Genomic DNA, 19,182 nt, shown 5'->3' with positions numbered 1-19,182 from the left:
CATCTCCTGGTACTCACTGCAACCTACATTCTTCTCAATCTGCTTAGTGTATTCATCTCTTAGTCTCCCTCTACGATTTTTACCCTCCACACTGCCCTCCAATACTAAATTGGTGATCCCTTGATGCCTCAGAATATGCGCCTACCAACCAATCTCTTCTAGTCAAGTTGTGCCAGAAATTTCTATTCTCCCAAATTCTATTCAATACCTACTCATTAGTTATGTGATCTACCCATTTAATCGTCAGCATTCTTCTGTAGCACCACATTTCGAAAGCTTCTATTATCTCCTCGTCTATACTAATTATCGTCCACGTTTCACTTTCATACATGGCTACACTCCATACAAATACTTTCAGAAATGACTTTCTGACACATCTACACTCAATGTTAACAAATTTCACTTCTTCAGAAATGCTTTTCTTGCCATTGCTAGTCTACATTTTATATCGTTTTGCTTTTGCTGATGTTCATCTTATATCCTCCTTTCAAGACACTGTCCATTCCATTCAACTGCTCTTCCAGGTCCTTTGCTGTCTCTGACAGAATTACAATGTCATCGGCGAACCTCAAAGTTTTTATTTCTTATCCATGGATTTTAATTCCTACTACGATTTTTTTTTTTTTTCCTCTCCTTTACTGCTTGCTCAATATACAGATTGAATAACTTCGGGGATAAGCTACTACCCTGTCTCACTCCCTTCCCAACCACTGCTTCCCTTTCATGCCTCTCGATTCTTATAACTGCCATCTGGTTTTTGTACAAATTTTAAAGAGCCTTTCGCTCCCTGTGTTTTACCCCTGCCACCTTCAGAATTTGAAGGAGAGTCTTCCAGTCAACACTGTCAAAAGCTTTCTCTAAGTCTACAAATGCTACAAATGTAGGTTTGCCTTTCCTTAATCTATTTTCTAAGGCAAGTCATAGGGTCAGTATTGCCTCACGTGTTCCATCATTTCTACGAAATCCAAACTGATCTTCCCCAAGGTCAGCTTTTACCAGTTTTTCCATTCATCTGTAAAGAATTCGCATTAGTATTTTGCAGCCGTGACTTATTAAACTGATAGTTCAGTAATTTTCACGCCTGTGAACACATGCTTTCTTTGGGATTGGAATTATTATATTCTTCTTGAAGTCTGAGGGTTGTTTACCAGGACAAAATGTGAAGTGCATATTGAGCAGAAGCACAAGTTAGAATTTTCACTGTGTCACTGTCGCATTCAGCTTCTCATCAGCCAATTGTTGTTGTTTCACACGGGTTAACCCATTCAAAGGATACTATGATTGCGTACATTAGCAACGTATTGTCAACTGTACCTGAAAATGTGAGGGTAGTTTCAATGTGGTCGGATGGACCTGCCTTACAATTTAAAAACAAATATATTCCTGCTGCTGCCACTCAACTTCAATCATTCTACAATGTGGAATGATTGAAGTTGAACTTTTTTACTGCATCCCACAGTAAAGAGCCGTAGATGGAACTGCTGCAGTTGCGAAACACCAAGTGTGGAATGCAATAAAAAAGAAAAAATTCTTAGTCGGTAATGCACCAACATTTGCTCAGGCAGCTGCAAGTACAACTAAGCAGGTTTTTCATGTGTCTACTGACGAAATTCAAAGAATCAATGTGAAACTTAATCTGACTCAAATATTTTCTTCAGCATTATCAGTATCAAACATGAAAAGCATTCACTACTTTCACTACAAGAAAGTAGTACTACAAACTTATCTGCAGTCTCCAAAGAATTTCCCTGCTGCAGATCATCATACTGAAGAAATGATAGAAAGTGTGAAAATTAGAGACTGGTGCAAAGTAGAAAATGGTGGTAAATTCTGTGCTGGAGAACTGCGTGCAATTTTTGGAAATTCTTACCTAATCAGTGCATTGGAGGGTACTGGTCACTATTGGAAATGACCTGTAAAATGTGATGAGATTCTTTACACACAGGACAATATTATAGTGAAAATTAATTCACCTGATGTCAATGGAGGAGGATATTTTTAGTTCTCTGACTTTTTATTGAATTTACAGGGGTTTTTTTTCCCCCAAAGGTTGTGCTCTTGTAATTTTTCATGATGTTTAAGAAGTGGAATGTTAATCTTCAGTTTATCTTATTTGGTAAATAATGTCATATTTTGGTTTCTCTGCCCACAGGAAAAAGTTTTTCCAACAGTAAGTACCAAGTAACATGAGTCACATAACATTGAATCATACACTTTCCTCAATATATTACAATATTTTACAAGGTATAAATATTCTTAGAAGTCTGTAACTGCATCATTTGAGTGCCAATCTAACATGCATTTTCTGTGATAAAATCAGATCCAGACTCCTAACAGTTCGAGGACACTTTTGACCAAAAACATACATTAACAATAGGATGTCCCAAATTTGTAAAAAGTCACAATATGAATTACATTCTTGTTCTGTAATATTAATACTCTTCCCTGCTTTAATATTAATTTCAGATCTTTGCCTGAATAACACAACATATAATTATTTACAAAAGAAAATATAGATTTATAGACTGATAAAAAATCAAAATAATGAAATACTGATTTCAAAATGTAACTTTGAGTCGCCATGGAATCACCAACAGAAGAATTCCAATTCTGGAAACTTCAGAAAAAAAGGGAGAAATGAGTGAAATACCAAATTCCTCCAACGATGACCAGCACTTCACAAATAAATTATTATACAGTTAGATCATAACACGAACGAAGCACCAATTTCTACTGCTATTTCAACAATTAATCACAAAAGGAGTAAATGAATGAGAGAAAGAGAGTCACAGGGTTGGAACAGAATGTTTATTACAGTATTGTGAAATCATTCATATTAAACAGTAACACTCACTTGAACTGCCAATCAGCATGACATGCTTGTTTTGTAGCAGCTTCTGCATATCATTTTTGGTAAAAATATCACACATTCTGCCAGCAAAAATATGTTTCGGAGAATATATGCACCTGGTGGAAAAATCACCTTATTAATATCATAAAGATGTTCTTATTGCCTAAGCCTGTCAGTAAAATTGAGCAGATAATTAACAATGTGAAAATTAAAGGCATTCACAATAGTTTTTAATAAATTAAACCACATAAATGCAGTCCAACATGCCACATAGCTTTCATGAAGTGACTACCTTATTCAATCAACAGGTGCCTGAAAAGGAAATTAAAAACCATTTCTAATGTACTCAATCAATCCATGTATCAGCAGTAAAATGTATCGATCACACTGGCAACATAACAGCCAACCACAGCTTGACAAAAATGATACAATTTATCACATGAGGCTGGCAGTAGTTTTGACATAGATGCCAGTAAGTCATCAAATCACGCCTTCAAGAAGTGAGTAGGAGAAGGCATTTTGCTCGCTTCCCAGTAAAAAATATGGTAACATCCTGATCATTTATAGTCGACTGAGCATAAGATGATCCCTCACAACTGCAGTGGACTGGTTGCGACAGCTTTGCTGGTCTACCTCAACCAATCGTGTACTGCAATTTTTTTTTAAACATCTCTATGATGACACTTCAGTATTGTCACAGCTCCATAGGCTGCTACCATTTTTGCCTGCAGCTGTTATCATTTCACAGATGAAAGCTAACAGTAGCACTGTGAGCTGACCAGGATATTTAACACCATCTCAACTACAGTACACGATTGTATTGAGCTACTTTTTTCATACAATTCAATACCTATCTTTGAAATTAATTTTATTATCTACTTGCTGCATCCAGCCACACACTGCTGTGGCTGTCTGGATGGAAAAGAGGGAAAAGAAAAAAAGAAAAAGTTTCTAATGCATTTAATTTCACAATGTTAGCCTGTACACTGGCACCGTAGCAGCAGATATTGGAATGGCTGAAACTGGGTGGTGCTTTGCAGTTGCTAGATACGTGTGGGTATTGAATGTAAACCCTAGCTCCTTCCCTCCCTTCACTCTGTCCACCTCCTCCCTGCCCCCCCCCCCCCTCCCCACTCCATTCATCACCTCTTCCCTCTATATCCATTTCCTCCCCCACCCCTTTTTCTGTCCTCTTTCCCCTCTCTCTGAACTTGAGTATTTTTTATTGTTATCACAGATGAAACCTCAATTGGAAACTGAAGTTGCTTAAAAGAATGGTAAATTGGTTGGGATCACTGGTATACAGGGCATGACAGACACCTCTCCAGCTCCTGGATCTGTGAGGACAGTAGCTTCAACGACAGTATTTCGCATAGTTTTAATCTGCGAATGAGCAGTATTACAATGTTTCAGATGATCCAGATTGTGCAGTAGTAAACTAATCTTAAGCCAATAGTCCATCAATGCATTGCCATTTGAAAGAACATACGTGTGTCGGAAAGTTTATTAGTGTAGTCAGTCATGAACTTCTTCGGACCTTTGGTAACAATTCGCCTTCATTCAGAAATAACTGTTAAAGAAAGAAAAAAAAATGCAACATGCTGTGCCATTTACGAATTACTTAACATTGGAGTTAGCTAATCAGGTCATCACATGTGGAAGGCCAGAGGCTGTATCGCCAAATTCATTCTGTCTCCTCAAACCGAACAAATTTACCTTTTGCTCATCTAGCTCAAATTTTTCGCTTCTTCAAGGCATATTTTAAATGGTAACGAGCATTTCAAAAGTGGTGCTTCTTGGACCCACAGATGTCGGAGCCTTATCACATTTTAGCACGTGCAAGTGCTTGAATTTGCACACCCAATGACATGATTGCCAATGCTAAATAATTCTGAAAGGGCACAACCTACTGAACTTGTTTCTTAACAATTATTTCACAGTTCAATCTCCCCTACACATCCTTACATATATATTTTTCAAACATGGCGCTCTAATAGGTACATAAAAAAAGACAAACATCTTTGAATACAATGTTGTATCACAATTTCAAGGCAATCTGTGAAGAACTTTCCGAGATTTTGAGTAAAAAAGAAATATACATTTTTATTTATATACATTAAATTTCTTACATTGCTAGATAACTGGTTAATGCTTTTTACAGTTGAATACCTTATTTCTTTCTGTGCCACACTAATGCAGAGTGAATGATGGTAACAGTCATTTCTCTTATTATGAATGTTACTGTTTTTTTCTGAAATGTGACTGACTATTGACAGGAAACTTCCTTGTGAGTAAATGTACTTTGATACTGCTGTCAGAATGTGCAGTTGTTTAATGAGCTTTCCAACAGATTCTGAAATGGACACAGCACATTGTCCTTCTTACATGCTTCCGTGCAACAAACATTTTTCTTCTTCAGTAATGAGTTACCCCAGAAAATGACACCGTACGACACTAGCGAATGAGAATAGAAAAGTCAGTCAACATTTACATCTAAAAAATCTGACATTATCCAGTTCCCAAACTGTGAGCCACAATGCCCCAGAGTGCCAATGGTATGTTGCAAAAATATTACAACTTTAGACACTTTTCATAACAGTAACAGATAAGGATAACGAATAAACATCCACTGACTTATGTTCACAATCTGTTACAAACTATGTACCATGCACCTCTCCGGGGGACACCACCTTGATGAAGCACTGTCTGTGCGGGTGGAGAGGCTTGCGTATCCACGGGAAGCTGAGGGCTATGCCAAAGGTAGAGGACCTACTGCCGGAAAGGCCTCAGCCGATGGATCAGACTAAGAGTGTCCCACAACGTCCCATCTTCCCTAACCACTCCTAGTCCTACCCTATTGGTTGGTTGGTTCAAGGATTAAAAGGACCAAACTTCAGAGGTCATCGGTCCCTTTTTCCAAAATACTAAATATACCCACAGAGAATAAAAAATGTTCAACAGCATAGGAGACAGACGACACAGAACAAAAGAAACGTAGACAAGGACCAGACAAAACGAAATAAAATCACACGGAGTGCGACGGTGGTTGGCTGACCACAGGAACAAAAAAAAGGAAAAGCCAACCACCGAAAACACATTAAAAACTGAGTTTAAAACCGGAGGCCAAAGGCCAGAATAAACACAAAACAATAAAATAAAACAGAAACACTCAGATTAAATGATAAAAAACCCCTATCCGAATAAAACGTAAGACTAAGACAGCCATAGCAGAGTCATCTGTTAAAAGGGCAGGGAGCGAGTCAGGCAGTGCGAACGACTGCCTGAGCACAGCTAAAAGCGGACAGTCCAATAAAATGTGGACCACTGTCAAAACAGAGCCGCAGCGACATAAAGGTGGGTCCTCACGTCGCAATAGGTGGCCGTGCGTCATCCATGTGTGCCCAATGCGCAGCCGGCACAGGACAACAGACTCCTTGCGAGAGACCCGCAAGGAGGAACGCCACACATCAGTCGTCTCCTTAACAGCCCGCAGTTTATTCGGAGATGTCATGCCACGCCACTCAGCAGTCCACATCCCAGAGACCACCGAACGACCAGAACGGGTAATGGCGAAAACAGACTCCTGAATAGAGGACGCCAGAGGAGAAGAGGTATAGCAGCGGTCGATGGCCTGGAGGCTGCTCAGGGAGTCACTGCAGATGACGATGGACGTACCTGAGCAGGAACGCATATGCTCAAGAGCGCGCAATATGGCCACCAGCTCTGCAGTAAAAATACTGCAGCCAGCCGGCAAGGAGCGCTGTTCAACATGGGCAGCATGAGCAAAAGCGTAGGCAGTGTGATCATCAACCAGGGAACCATCAGTGTAGACAGTCTCACAGCCCGAAAATGAGGCGAGGAGCGCAAGAAAACGGCGACGGAGGGCCACAGGCGGAACCGAGCCCTTGGGTCCCTGTGCCTAGTCCAGACGGACGGACGGACGGACGGACGGACAGACGGACGGGGCAAACACCAGGGAGGCATAGGTGTATGGACCCGGAAGGGAGGCAGAAGAGGGAATGACCCCAGTTCCGACAGCAGGGACTGGACGCGGACAGCTATGGAAAGCCCAGACCTAGGTCGCCTTTCGGGCAGATGGAGGACCATGGCAGGGAAAAGCAGGCGATGATTGGGATGGCCCGGCGAGCAATGCACGTGGACAGCATAGTCGGCGAGCAGTCGATGGCGGCGAATCCGCAGCGGGGGAACCCCGGCCTCCACCAACGGGGCTCGTACGAAAAGCGCCAGTTGCAAGCCGAACCCCACAGTGGTGTATGGGGCCTAACAACGTCAACACTGAGGGTGATGCAGACCCATAGGCCAGGCTCCCATAATCAAGCCTGGACTGCACAAGGGCTCTGTACAATCGCAACAGCGTGCAGCGATCTGCGCCCCAAGACGTGTGGCTCAGGCAGCGGAGGGCGTTGAGGTGCCGCCAGCACTTTTGCTTCAGCTGAGTAATATGAGGAACCCATGTGAGCCGGGCATCAAAGATGAGTCCTAAGAAGCGGCAAGTGTCCACCACTTCAAGCAGGTGGCTGTCGAGGTAAAGTTCAGGATGAGGGTGGACCGTCCGACACCTGCAGAAGTGCATAACTCGAGTCTTGGCTGCAGAGAAATGAAAACCATGAGTCAGAGCCCATGATGCTGCCTTGCGAACGGCTACTTGCAGCCTACGTTCGGCGACTCCCGTAGTCGTGGAGCTAAAGGAGATGCAGAAGTCGTCGGCATACAAAGAAGGAGACACCGACGACCCCACGGCTGCAGCCTGACCATTAATGGCCACTAGAAATAAGGAGACGCTCAACACCGAGCCCTGCAGGACCCCATTTTCCTGTGTATAAGATGAACTAGAGACGGCACCGACTTGCACCCGGAAAGAGCGGCGCAATAGAAAGGTTTGAAGAAAAGCCGGGAGCCGACCACAAAGACCCCACTCATGCAACATAGCAAGGATGTGATGCCTCCATGTGGCGTCATACGCCTTCCGCAAATAAAAAAATACAGCAATGAGATGCTGACGTCGGGCAAAGGCCGTACGGATAGCAGATTCCAGCCGCTCCAAATTGTCCGCAGCAGACCGGCCCCGACGGAAGCCACCCTGGGATGGAGCGAGGAGACCGCGCGACTCAAGGACCCAACACAAATGCCGCCCCACCATACGTTCGAGCAATCTGCACAAAACGTTGGTGAGGGTAATGGGACGATAGCTGTCCACCGCCAGTGGGTCCGCATCGGGCTACAAGATGGGGACAATAAGACCCTCTCGCCATTGCGACGGGAACACGCCCTCGCTCCAAATGCAGTTAAAGATGGTGAGGATGTGTCTCTGGCAGTCCCTGGAGAGATGCTTCAGCATCTGCGCATGGATGCAGTCTGGTCCTGGTGCTGTATCAGGGCAATCGGCGAGGGCAGCGAGGAATTCCCTCTCGCTGAAAGGAGCATTGTATTTTTCAGAATGACGCGTGTGGAATGACAACGGTGTCTGCTCGGCTCGCTCCTTTAGAGAGCGAAAGGTGGGGGGATAAGTTGCAGTCGCAGAGCTCTTAGCAAAATGCGCAGCAAGGTGTTCAGCAATGGCAGCAGTGTCCGTGCAGACAGTGCCGTCCAAGGAGATCCCATGGACACCCATAGGGGTCTGGTATCCATAAATCCGCCGGATCCGGGACCACACGAGCGAGGGGGAGACACGGGAGCCCAAGGACGAGACATACCTCTCCCAGCACTCCTGCTTACGCCGTGCAATAAGACGACGGGCCAAGGCACGGAGCCTCTTAAAGGCGATGAGGGTCTCTAGAGACGGGTACCGCCTATGATGCTGGAGAGCCCGCCTACGGTCGCGAATAGCCTCAGCAATCTCTGGCGACCACCAGGGTACAGCCTTCCTCCGAGGGAGTCCAGAAGAGCGGGGAATGGCAGCCTCGGCCGCCGAAATGATTGACGTGGTTAAGACACGGACCACCTCGTCAATGTCGCCCTGTGGGGGAGACTCAATGGTTGCAGCGGAAGTAAAAGCTGCCAGTCAGCCCCGTGGAGAGCCCAGCGGGGCAGGCGCCCAGAAGAATGACACTGGGGCAGTGACAAATAGATGGGAAAATGGTCACTACCACACAGGTCAGGATGCACCCTCCAGTGGAGGGATGGGACAAGTCCGGGGCTGCAAAGAGAGAGATCGATGGCCGAGAACGAGCCATGGGCCACACTGAAATGCGTGGGAGCACCGGTGTTCAAGAGGCTAAGGTCGAGCTGAGCCAACAAATGCTCCACGGCACGACCGCGGTCATCGGAGACAGTCCCACCCCATAGAGGGTTGTGGGCACTGAAATCGCCCAGTAACAAGAAAGGTGGCGGCAATTAGGCTATCAGTGCAGCCAGGACATGCAGCGCGACATCACCATCCGGTGGAAGGTAAAGACTGCAGATGGTAATAGCCTGTGGCGTCCACACCCAAACAGCGACAGCCTCTAAAGCTGTTTGTAGAGGGACAGACTCGCTGTGAAGAGAGTTAAGGACATAGATGCAGACGCCACCAGACACCCTTTCATAAGCTGCTCGGTTCTTATAATAACCCCGATAGCCACGGAGGGCGGGGGTTCGCATTGCTGGAAACCAAGTTTCCTGCAGAGCAATGCAGAGGAAAGGATGAAGGCTGATAAGGTGGCGGAGCTCAGCTAGATGGTGGAAGAAACCGCTGCAGTTCCACTGGAGGCTGGGAAAGGCGTGACGGGACTGGGAAGGCAGATTACGCCACTGGGTCACCTGCTGCCTCCGATTGAGCACCTGTGCTAGTGCTTTCCATGGCGTCGGAGGGACCGGCGAGATCGAGGTCCGCAGCGGACACCAGGATCTCCACCTCATCCTCAGACGCAGAGTTCGAAGGTTGCGGTGGGACAGGTGCCACCACAATGTCAGGATGCTTGGGAGCCTTTTTCTTCAACTGCTTTGCACGCTGTGCCTTTGGAGGGTCTGGCTGGGAGGGCCCCACTGGGTCAATCTCAGGGACGGACGACGACCGTGAAGCCCTATGACCAGCGACCGGTTGTTGTTTCAAAAATTTGCGGGTGTCCGCTTTGCACTGGGCAAAGCCTGGGATGGGAGGGCCCCAAGGGCTGGGAAGGGGGAACGAATGTCCCCGACGGTTGAGGTGGTGTTGCTCCTGGAGTAGATGTAACAGGAGCAACAGAGGGGGAAGTGCCCCCCACAACCAAGGGGGCCGGTTCATTCTGACATAGCTGAGAGGCAACAGTACGTGTCGACATGGGAAAGGATCGTACCGGTGTTGCAGCAGCGGCATAGGTGGAAGTCATGGGCACAGGATGTAGCCGCTCATATTTCCGCCTTGCCTCGGTGTAGGTCAGGCGGTCCAGAGTCTTATATTCCATTATTTTCCTTTCCTTCTGGAAGATCCGACAGTCCGGTGAGCAGGGGGAATGGTGTTCTCCGCAGTTAACACAGATAGGAGGCGGGGCACATGGAGCATCGGGATGGGAAGGACGGCCACAATCTCGACAGGTGATGCCGGAAGTACAGCGAGATGACATGTGCCCGAACTTCCAGCACTTAAAACACCGCATCGGAGGAGGGATATATGGCTTCACATCACAATGGTAAACCATCACCTTAACCTTTTCGGGTAAGACATTACCCTCGAAGGCCAAGATGAAGGCACCGGTGGCTACCTGATTATCCCTCGGACCCCGATGGACGCGCCAGACGAAGTGAACACCTCGTCGGTCGATGTTGGCGCATAATTCATCGTCGGACTGCAGAAGAAGATCCCTGTGGAATATAATACCCTGGACCATGTTGAGACTCTTATGCGGCGTAATGCTAACTGAAACATCCCCCAACTTGTCACAACTGAGCAACATCCGTGACTGGGCAGAGGATGCCATTTTGATGAGCACAGAACCAGAGCGCATTTTGGACAAGCCCTTCACCTCCCCAAACTTGTCCTCTAAATGCTCCACAAAAACTGGGGCTTGGTCGACATACACAATTCCCCATCAACCCGCTTACACATGAGGTACCGGGGTGAATATTCCCTACTGCCTTCTTTAGCCAGGCGTTCCTCCCATGGAGTGGCCAGGGAGGGAAACGATCTCTGATCAAATTTCTTCCCGTTGAGGTTAGACTTCGATCGCTTAGAGACTGCTGGTGGAGGCCCAACAGTGAGAGACGATGTACCACGCTTCATTGCGGGTCATCCGCCCTGATGCCACCCATTCCGACCAGGAGCTCTCCCCACGGGCGCCACCCAGCTGCAGCAAAGACCACCTGGCAGGATGGCCCTTGCCGGGAGTCCCGATGGCCCAGAGGGATAGGCATCTACTTCTTGGCATACGTGGGGAGGTAGCAGCTCAGACATCAGCAGTGCAATCCCTGTGTAGTCAGGGGGCTACCACCAAGAGGGTACATGACAACCCCACCACAACGGACTGGCTACCATGCTGGATGTCGGGTGTCGAAATATCCATGTACATCACGAGGGCAAAGATGGAAGTGCACAATGGAGGGAATGTATGCTACCCGGAACACACTGTAGCCAATGTGGCCGGAAGCTCGACGGAAGTCCAACTCCATGACAATATCGGGTGTGCCAGATCTTAGGGCAAGAGGGATATATAATACACCACGTAAGGCGTCCTTCCCCAAATGGTACGCACTAACAGAAAATTTTGAAAGATAGTGGTCAAACCCCTTAGGGGACCAACACATTAAGGCCAAAACGGTTGAGACTCCTTTTAGTCGCCTCTTACGACAGGCAGGAATACCGCGGGCCTATTCTTACCCCCGGACCCGCAGGGGGGGGGGGGGGCCTACCCTATTCTCTGACCCAAGCCCAGGTGTACTGCGATCCGTGTTGAAGGGTGCATGGCACATGGGAAGATGTGTCACAAACGAAGCCTCAGGGACACTGGGTGACCTCCCTGAGTAATTAGCCTTACACTGCGCGGGGTATTCGTGGTGTGGACCTTCTAGATCCCCAAATCTTGGGGGGCCAACATGAACACGAACACGACTACAGAAAAAGAAACTGAGGAGCAAATTGAGGCCTCAGATACCCAAACATCAGGGACTGAACAGATGGAAGGCACTTCCACTACTGAATCAGGGTCTAGACCTGAGCCAAAGGTGGGAACTGTAACCGAGAAGCTAGACCAGATTAAGATCAAAGGCTTGTCTGGGGCCCAAAGAAGGAAGATACTCAGGGAACAGAGGGAAAAGGAAGGAAAAGAATGGCTTCCTAAACACAAGTGGAGAGAAGTAAAGGGACCACCGTATTTACTCGAATCTAAGCCGCACTTTTTTTTTCGGTTTTTGTAATCCAAAAAACCGCCTGCGGCTTAGAATCGAGTGCAAAGTAAGCGGAAGTTCTGAAAAATTTGGTAGGTGCCACCACAACTAACTTCCGCCGTCGAATACATGTAGCGCTACACAGGCATGCTTTGCAGGCACAAAGATAAATTCTGGCGCCAAAACCTCTGTGTCAGTAAATAAATTAAAAATAGGTGAAAGACGAGCTTTTTTTCTCCGCCCTGAGTTTCAACCACTACATTTTCATTTTCATACATTATACAAAGAAGTAAATACAAATTCTGCATTGTGCATCTTCGAATGTAGCAGCATTTCAATGTACTACGAAAATCCGATTGGCAAGACTGTTTGGGATGTTTGTCAATTTGGCCAACTCTACGTTCTGACTTTTTTCCTACCTGTAAGAAGAAATGGTTGCTAACAGGAACTTTTATGAATTGTGAATCACATGCAGTATTCCCTTCACCATAAGAATAATTCGAATATAAACATTTTGCCATGCATTTGTTTCATGTTTGCTGCTACCTCATTTAAATCCTGTCTACCTAATAAACTACGAAACTAGAGTGAGACAACAGCAAACTCTGAAGAATATACATATCATGTCATGTTTATATTCATATTATTCGTATGCCTAATAGTGATACAGTCAGAAATGAAGCACGGCAATTGACTAGATTTTTAAACCTACGATGACTCTAATTTCTGTGCAGAATGTAATGTACTAAAGAGGCGTCTGCAAAGATTTTCAACGGAGAAAAATTTTTGCTAAACTCTCGTTCAGAACATTGTCTATCATACGCAGTCTATTATTTGGTTCTTGTAGATCATTATCAAAGAAAGCAGCAGTGTAAGTAACAACAAATAGCAGTCTCTTCCCACTGTTTTGCTAATGAGACGATTCCTCTCTCTCTCTCTCTCTCTCTCTCTCTCTCTCTCTCTCTCTCTCTCTCTCTCTCTCTCTCTCTCTATTTTTTTTTTTTTTTAAGCGGCGGTAGCGCGCACAAAAGCAAGCCATGCCGCGAGCGGTGACAGGCCGTAAACACTCATTATCAGAATGCGACAAACAATGCATGACACAGTACAGTAATGCATTTTCAGTTTAAAGTGGCGTAAACACCTATAACAAAGAGAACGGCACTTATCAGAGCAAAGAAAAATAAGCAATGAATTCAAACTAGACGAAGCACGTGAAAAAGGAAGGATACCCGTATAAATACGGATGGAGCACCTGACGCATAGCAATGGCTACCTGGTAAAGCTTAACTTCTAAGCTTACGACTCGAACCAAACAACTGTAGCTGTATTGCCATTCATTCAACCTAAATTGCGTCTCATATTACAATGGACCAACTTTGTTTCGATTTGGGGGTGCGGCCTAAAACTTTTATCTCCCCTTGAATTTAGAGTCTCAAATTTCAGGTGTGGCTCAGATTCGGGAAAATTTTTTTTCCTCGATTTCGAGTCTCATTTTTCAAGTGCGGCTAAGATTCGAGTAAATATGGTAGAGCCCAAGACCCCCAGGAAAAAACTGTCTCAGGTTGACGGGGACATGCAGACCCCCACAATGTCAAAGACAGGTAGTAACTGGATAAGGGAGGAATCAAAGACTCCCTCCTCCCTGGATAAGCGAGTCCAGAAAAAACCGAGGCAAGAAATTGGGAAACAGACCTATAATACTGCAGTCTCGGTTTTCAGGATGGCAGTTATCCAGGAAGGTTATCCACTGGTGGCCATTACCTCGCTGCAGGAGGAACTAGTACAGAGGGCCCTCTTTGAAAAGATTGGGGGGGATGCTGGCCCGGATCCCAACTTCAGGAGGGTCAATCTAGGAAAAGTAGAAGAAGGTATTAAACCCATAGAGCATATGGTCTGGGCTGGCTGATCACAATAACAAGAAAGGATGAGCCAGCCACTCTGCAACACATTTAAACGTCCATCCCAAAAAGACAATGTGAGATGAACACATGTGGGGACCACCAAGACGAACAAAAGTAAAGACAGTGCAACAGAGTTAAAACGAAGGGAGGGTGGCGACCTCAGAGAGAAGGCTAAATGCCCATCCTTAGATGGTACTATAAAAAACTCCCTCACGAATAAAACATAAAACTAAATCTGCTGTTGAGGCACTGCTGCCCAACACCGAAGGTAGGGTGCTGGGAAAGTTAAAAATCCACCACAGAGTGGCTAAAAGTGGGCAGTCCAGCAAGATGTGGACAACAGTCATATGTGAGCCACAGTGACACCGAGGTGGGACCTCGCGATGGAGGAGGTAGCCACGTGTTAGCCACGTATGGCCAATGCGGAGCCGGCAGAGAACAACGGAGTCCCTGCGCGAGGCCCACATGGAGGTCTTCCACACATTCGTAGTCTCCTTAAGGACACGCAGTTTCCTGTGTGTACTGAGATTATGCCATTCCGTCTCCCAAAGCTGAAAAACCTTGTGGTGTAATAATGATCACAGGTCAGTTACAGGGATGCCGATCTCCAGAAGAGGTATTCGTGTAGCCTGTTTGGCCAGCCTGAAGGCAAGCTCATTTCCTGGGATTCCGACAAACACCACGGAACGACTGGACCATTCAAGGGCATAGACGGACTCCTGGATGGTCGCTACCAAAGGATGGCAGGGTTAGCACTGGTTGATAGCTTGCAGGCTGCTCAAGGGGTCAGTATAGAGGAGAAACTGACTTGCCAGGGCATGAGCGGATGCGCTCAAGAGCATGAGAAATGCCCACCAGCTGTTCAGTGAAAACACTGTAGCCATCTGGCAAGGAGGGCTGTTCAATATGTCCTCCATGAACATACACAAAACCAACATGACCATCAGCCATCAAGCCATCAGTGTAAACCAATTCGTGGTCTTGGTACAAGTCAAGAATAACGAGGAAGTGACAGCGGAGAGCCATGGGGTTACCTGAGTCCTTAGGACCATGTGAAAGGTCCAGGCGAAGCTTCGGCCTAGGTGTACACCATGGAGGTGTAAGTGAATGGACCTCGAGTATAGGTGGTAAAGACAAGGACTCTATTACAGACAGAAGAGATCGGACACAAACCACAATCATAAGCCCAGACCTGGGCCTCCGGTGCGGGAGACGAACTGCCGTGGATGGGAAAAGGAGATGATAATTTGGATGCTCAGGCGAACTACGAATGTGTGCAACGTAACTGGCTAGCAGTTGTGCATGCCTAACCTTCAATGGAGGGACTCCGGCCTCCACGAGGACACTGGTTACCGGACCCATCCTAAAAGCTCCTGTTGCCAGTCAAACGCCACAGTGGTGTACTGGGTCGAGTAAATGCAACGTTGAGAGCACCACCAAACCATAAACCAGACTTCCATAGTCAAGGCAGGATTGAACAACGGCTCTGTAGAGCTGCAGCAGTGTAGAGCAATCTGCATCCCAGTTGGCGTTGCTCAGGCAGCAGAGGGCATTGAAGCGCTGCTAGCACTTTTGCTTCAGCTGATGAAGATGAGGAAGCCACATCAATCGGGTGTCGAAAACCAGTTCTAAGAATCGACATGTCTCCACTACCAAGAGTGGATCATCATTAAGGTAAAGTTCTGGTTCTGGATGAATGGTAGGACACTGACAGAAATGCATGACACATGACTTCGTGGCTGAAAACTGGAAGCCATGGGCTAGAGCCCATGTCTGCACCTTATGGATGGTTCCCTGTAGGTGCCACTCGGCAACATCAGTACTGGAGGAGCAGCACGAAATGCAGAAGTCATCTGCATACAGAGAAGGTGAGACCGACAGCTGCTGCTAGACAGTTAATGGCCGCTAAAAATAGAGATACACTCAATACAGAGTCCTGCAGGACTCCATTCTCATGGATATGAGGGGAACTATGGGAGTCACCAACTTGGACATGGAAAGTACGGAGCGACAGGAAATTTTGGATAAAAATCTGGAGCGGACCCCGGGGACCCCAGTCATATAATGTGGCAAGGATGTGATGTCACCGGGTTGTGTCTTAAGCTTTTCGTACATCAAAAAAGATGGCAACCAGGTGTTGGCATCTGGAAAAGGCTGTTCGGACGGGCAGGCTGGGAAACTAAAATATCAATGGTAGAATGACCCTGGTGGAGATGAACTGCCGTGGATGGGAAAAGGAGATTGTATTTGGATGCTCAGGCGAACTACGAATGTGTGCAACATAACTGGCTAGCAGTTGTGCATGCCTAACCTTCAATGGAGGTAGGTCACATGACTCACGTGACTCCAGGACCAAACACAACCGCTGACTTACCATACGTTCTAACAACTTATGAAGAATGTTGGCGAGGCTGATGGGCTGATAGATATCCGCATCAAGCGCGTTTTTACCAGGTTTGAGCATTGGAATGATGGTGCTCTCCCGCCATTCCATTGGAAAGACGCCATTGCACCAGATCTGGTTGAAGACGACATGGAGATGTTGCTTGTAGTAAGATGAGAGATGCTTGATCATCTGACTGTGTATCCGATCTGGCTCAGGAGCTGTCGGGGCAATGTGCAACGACGCTGAGGAGCTCCCTCTCTGTAAATGGGTTCACTGTGATGCTGAGTGAGCAAGAGGGCTTTCCTTCCCATCCGCTGTGCGAAATGCTGGAGGATAATTCTCTGACGTGGAGGCTCAAGCATAGTGCTCGGCACTTGCATTTGCGTCAGTAGGTAACACACCATTGATGTTAATGCCAGCAACACCTGTCAGGGTCTGGTACCCATAAACACGCCTGATCTTCATCTAGACATGGTGAAAGGTCTCTGTTGGATTCCTTTCATGTTAATTTCTAAAATCTGTTGTCATTTACGGCATAAATTCCTCTTCTAAATTTACTGTGGCGTTTCAGACTATCTGGGAGGAGACTGAGTAGTGGAACATGTTACTTTTACACATAAACAAGAACGATCTGTCACACTACTACACTTTAAAACACAGTTTATATGTAATTCATGTCACACAGTCTCATACGGAACCTACATCCGCTTTCTTTTATATACTGTCATCCCAGTTCCCTTCTGTGCGAGAGGATGCATGAGCAAATGTATTTCTAGTTGCATGCTTGAGGGTAGCAGACAAGCCTGTCTGCTAGAGAACAGTAGAACCAACATCGGAACAGGTAGCTACGCTTTCTAAAAGCAAAGAGGTTTCTATCCTTAGTATGGTCCTGTCCGTCCCTTGTCATGTTGGTATAGGAAGCTGCCCCTCTGGCCACTTCCGTTTGTATTTGTGAGCCACCCTCTGGAAGGGACCACGGGCAGTCTGTCCGCGGCGAGCGTCTGAAGTGGTAAGATCTCCGGCTAAGTGTGTGTCTGCTAAGTCCGTAGGACAATGGATTTTTTAAGTTCAGCCTAACTGAAAATTTAATCACCTTTATTTCAGGTTTAGCTATAAAATATCTAATGTTATCTTAAATTGCAACGCAGTGTGATTCGAGTGTACAGTTCAGATATTCCAGTAGTTGCTTTGTCACTACTTTATGAGTAAAGTGGAACCACGTGTTGATCAGTAACTCTAACTAGCATCATCAATCTTCAATGCAAATGTGCGTGAGATTATAACGTCTCGTCTTGACAATATTTTTCAATATAGCAACTTTTCTTTATGTTCAACCCACGTGGGGTGTACTTTGTGAGACCAGTACCACGTGCTTATACAATTGTTTGACCCATCAGGTTAACAGTAAGACGATAGTAACCAGTTTGAGGTTTTTCTTTTGTAAATTGCTTTTCGATCTAATTTATTTTAATTATCAAAATTATTGTGGAGTTACACTCTTCGTGTAAACCAAGTTGACCACGTGAAGCATGTGGTGTAATCATCAAAGTAGCCCTCAGCTATTCTTTTCGGGAAGATTTCACAGAGAGTTAGTATGAATTTAGTATACCAGTGTGTGGTAATTACATGACGGACAGGATTGTGCTACGAACGTAACGTCTTTGGGTGAAAATTGAATCGGTTGGTTGTGGTTAATTTCCTCTTACATATGTTTCAACATTCTTCGTGTGTTATTTTATGAATGCAGTGTTGTATGCAGTCTCCCAATCTTGGCTCCATATTTGATGTGTTCCGTAAGATTACAAACTCACATTTTCACAGTCCTAAATAAGGCACCAGCTTAGTTATGACTCACGTTTAATATGCTGAAATTTCAATGATCAATGTTAAAATAAATTTCCAAATATATATATCACCGGTTGTTGTATGACTATTAAAAGATTATAATTAATGTTAGTCTGGTTGGGAATTTGGTAAGCTAGACTGGATACCTGGTGAAACAGTTGCGCAGTAATGCAAGGTTAACTTCCCCAGACACCTCACAGCTTTTAAACCGCTTTTATTGTCTATCAGCACCGCTTTCATAGCAAATTAATGCAACAACGTTACAATGGGAAGGTGACCTATGGCACCCAATGGTCGAGACGTACCTCTCCCAACACTCCTGTTTCCATCTTTTTATAAGCTGGCGAAAACAGGCACGGAACCATTTCAAAGCTATTAGGTGCTCTAGGAAAGGGTGCCGCTTATGTTGCTGAAGAGCTCGCTGACGCATTTTAATGGCCTCCACGATTTCTGGAGACCACAAAGGTACTGACTTTCACCGTGGGCACCCTAAAGAACAAGGAATCGCATTTTCGCTGCAGAAATGATGATTCTAGTGACCTGCTCAACTACCACATGGATGGTACCATGTGGGGGAGATTCAACAGTGACAGCAGGGGTGAAAGCGTCCCAGTCTGCCTTGTTTAGAGCCCATCTTGGTAGATGTCCAAGGGAATAGTGCTGATGGAGTGACAAGAAGATGGGAAAGTGGTCACTACCACACAAGTCATCGTGGGGTCTCTAGTAGATAGATGGGAGAAGTCCAGGACTGCAAACCGCGAGATCAATGGCTGCATATGTGCCATGTACCATATTGAAATGTGTGGGGGCACATGTATTTAAGAGACAGAGGTCAAGTGGTGACAGTAAATTTTCGACATCTCTGCCTTGCCAAATAAGCACTATGCCACCCCACAAGAGGG

The 19,182-nt window shown here is 46.0% G+C and overlaps 1 protein-coding gene across 1 annotated transcript in view; it reads right to left on the bottom strand.

Moving 5' to 3' along the window:
- Positions 1–19,182, bottom strand: part of LOC124795157 (PC-esterase domain-containing protein 1A-like) — a 262,282-nt gene that overhangs the window by 222,791 nt on the left and 20,309 nt on the right. Inside the window, exon 2 of the mRNA XM_047259045.1 lies at positions 2,855–2,967. Coding sequence (XP_047115001.1) covers positions 2,855–2,930 — 76 coding nt within the window. The 5' untranslated portion in view covers positions 2,931–2,967. The remainder of the gene's footprint in view (positions 1–2,854; positions 2,968–19,182) is intronic.

The sequence above is a fragment of the Schistocerca piceifrons genome, chromosome 4 (assembly GCF_021461385.2).
Source record: "Schistocerca piceifrons isolate TAMUIC-IGC-003096 chromosome 4, iqSchPice1.1, whole genome shotgun sequence".
Taxonomy (NCBI): domain Eukaryota; kingdom Metazoa; phylum Arthropoda; class Insecta; order Orthoptera; family Acrididae; genus Schistocerca; species Schistocerca piceifrons.
Note: the sequence above shows the minus strand (reverse complement) of the source record. Positions and strands in the feature narration are given on the sequence as shown.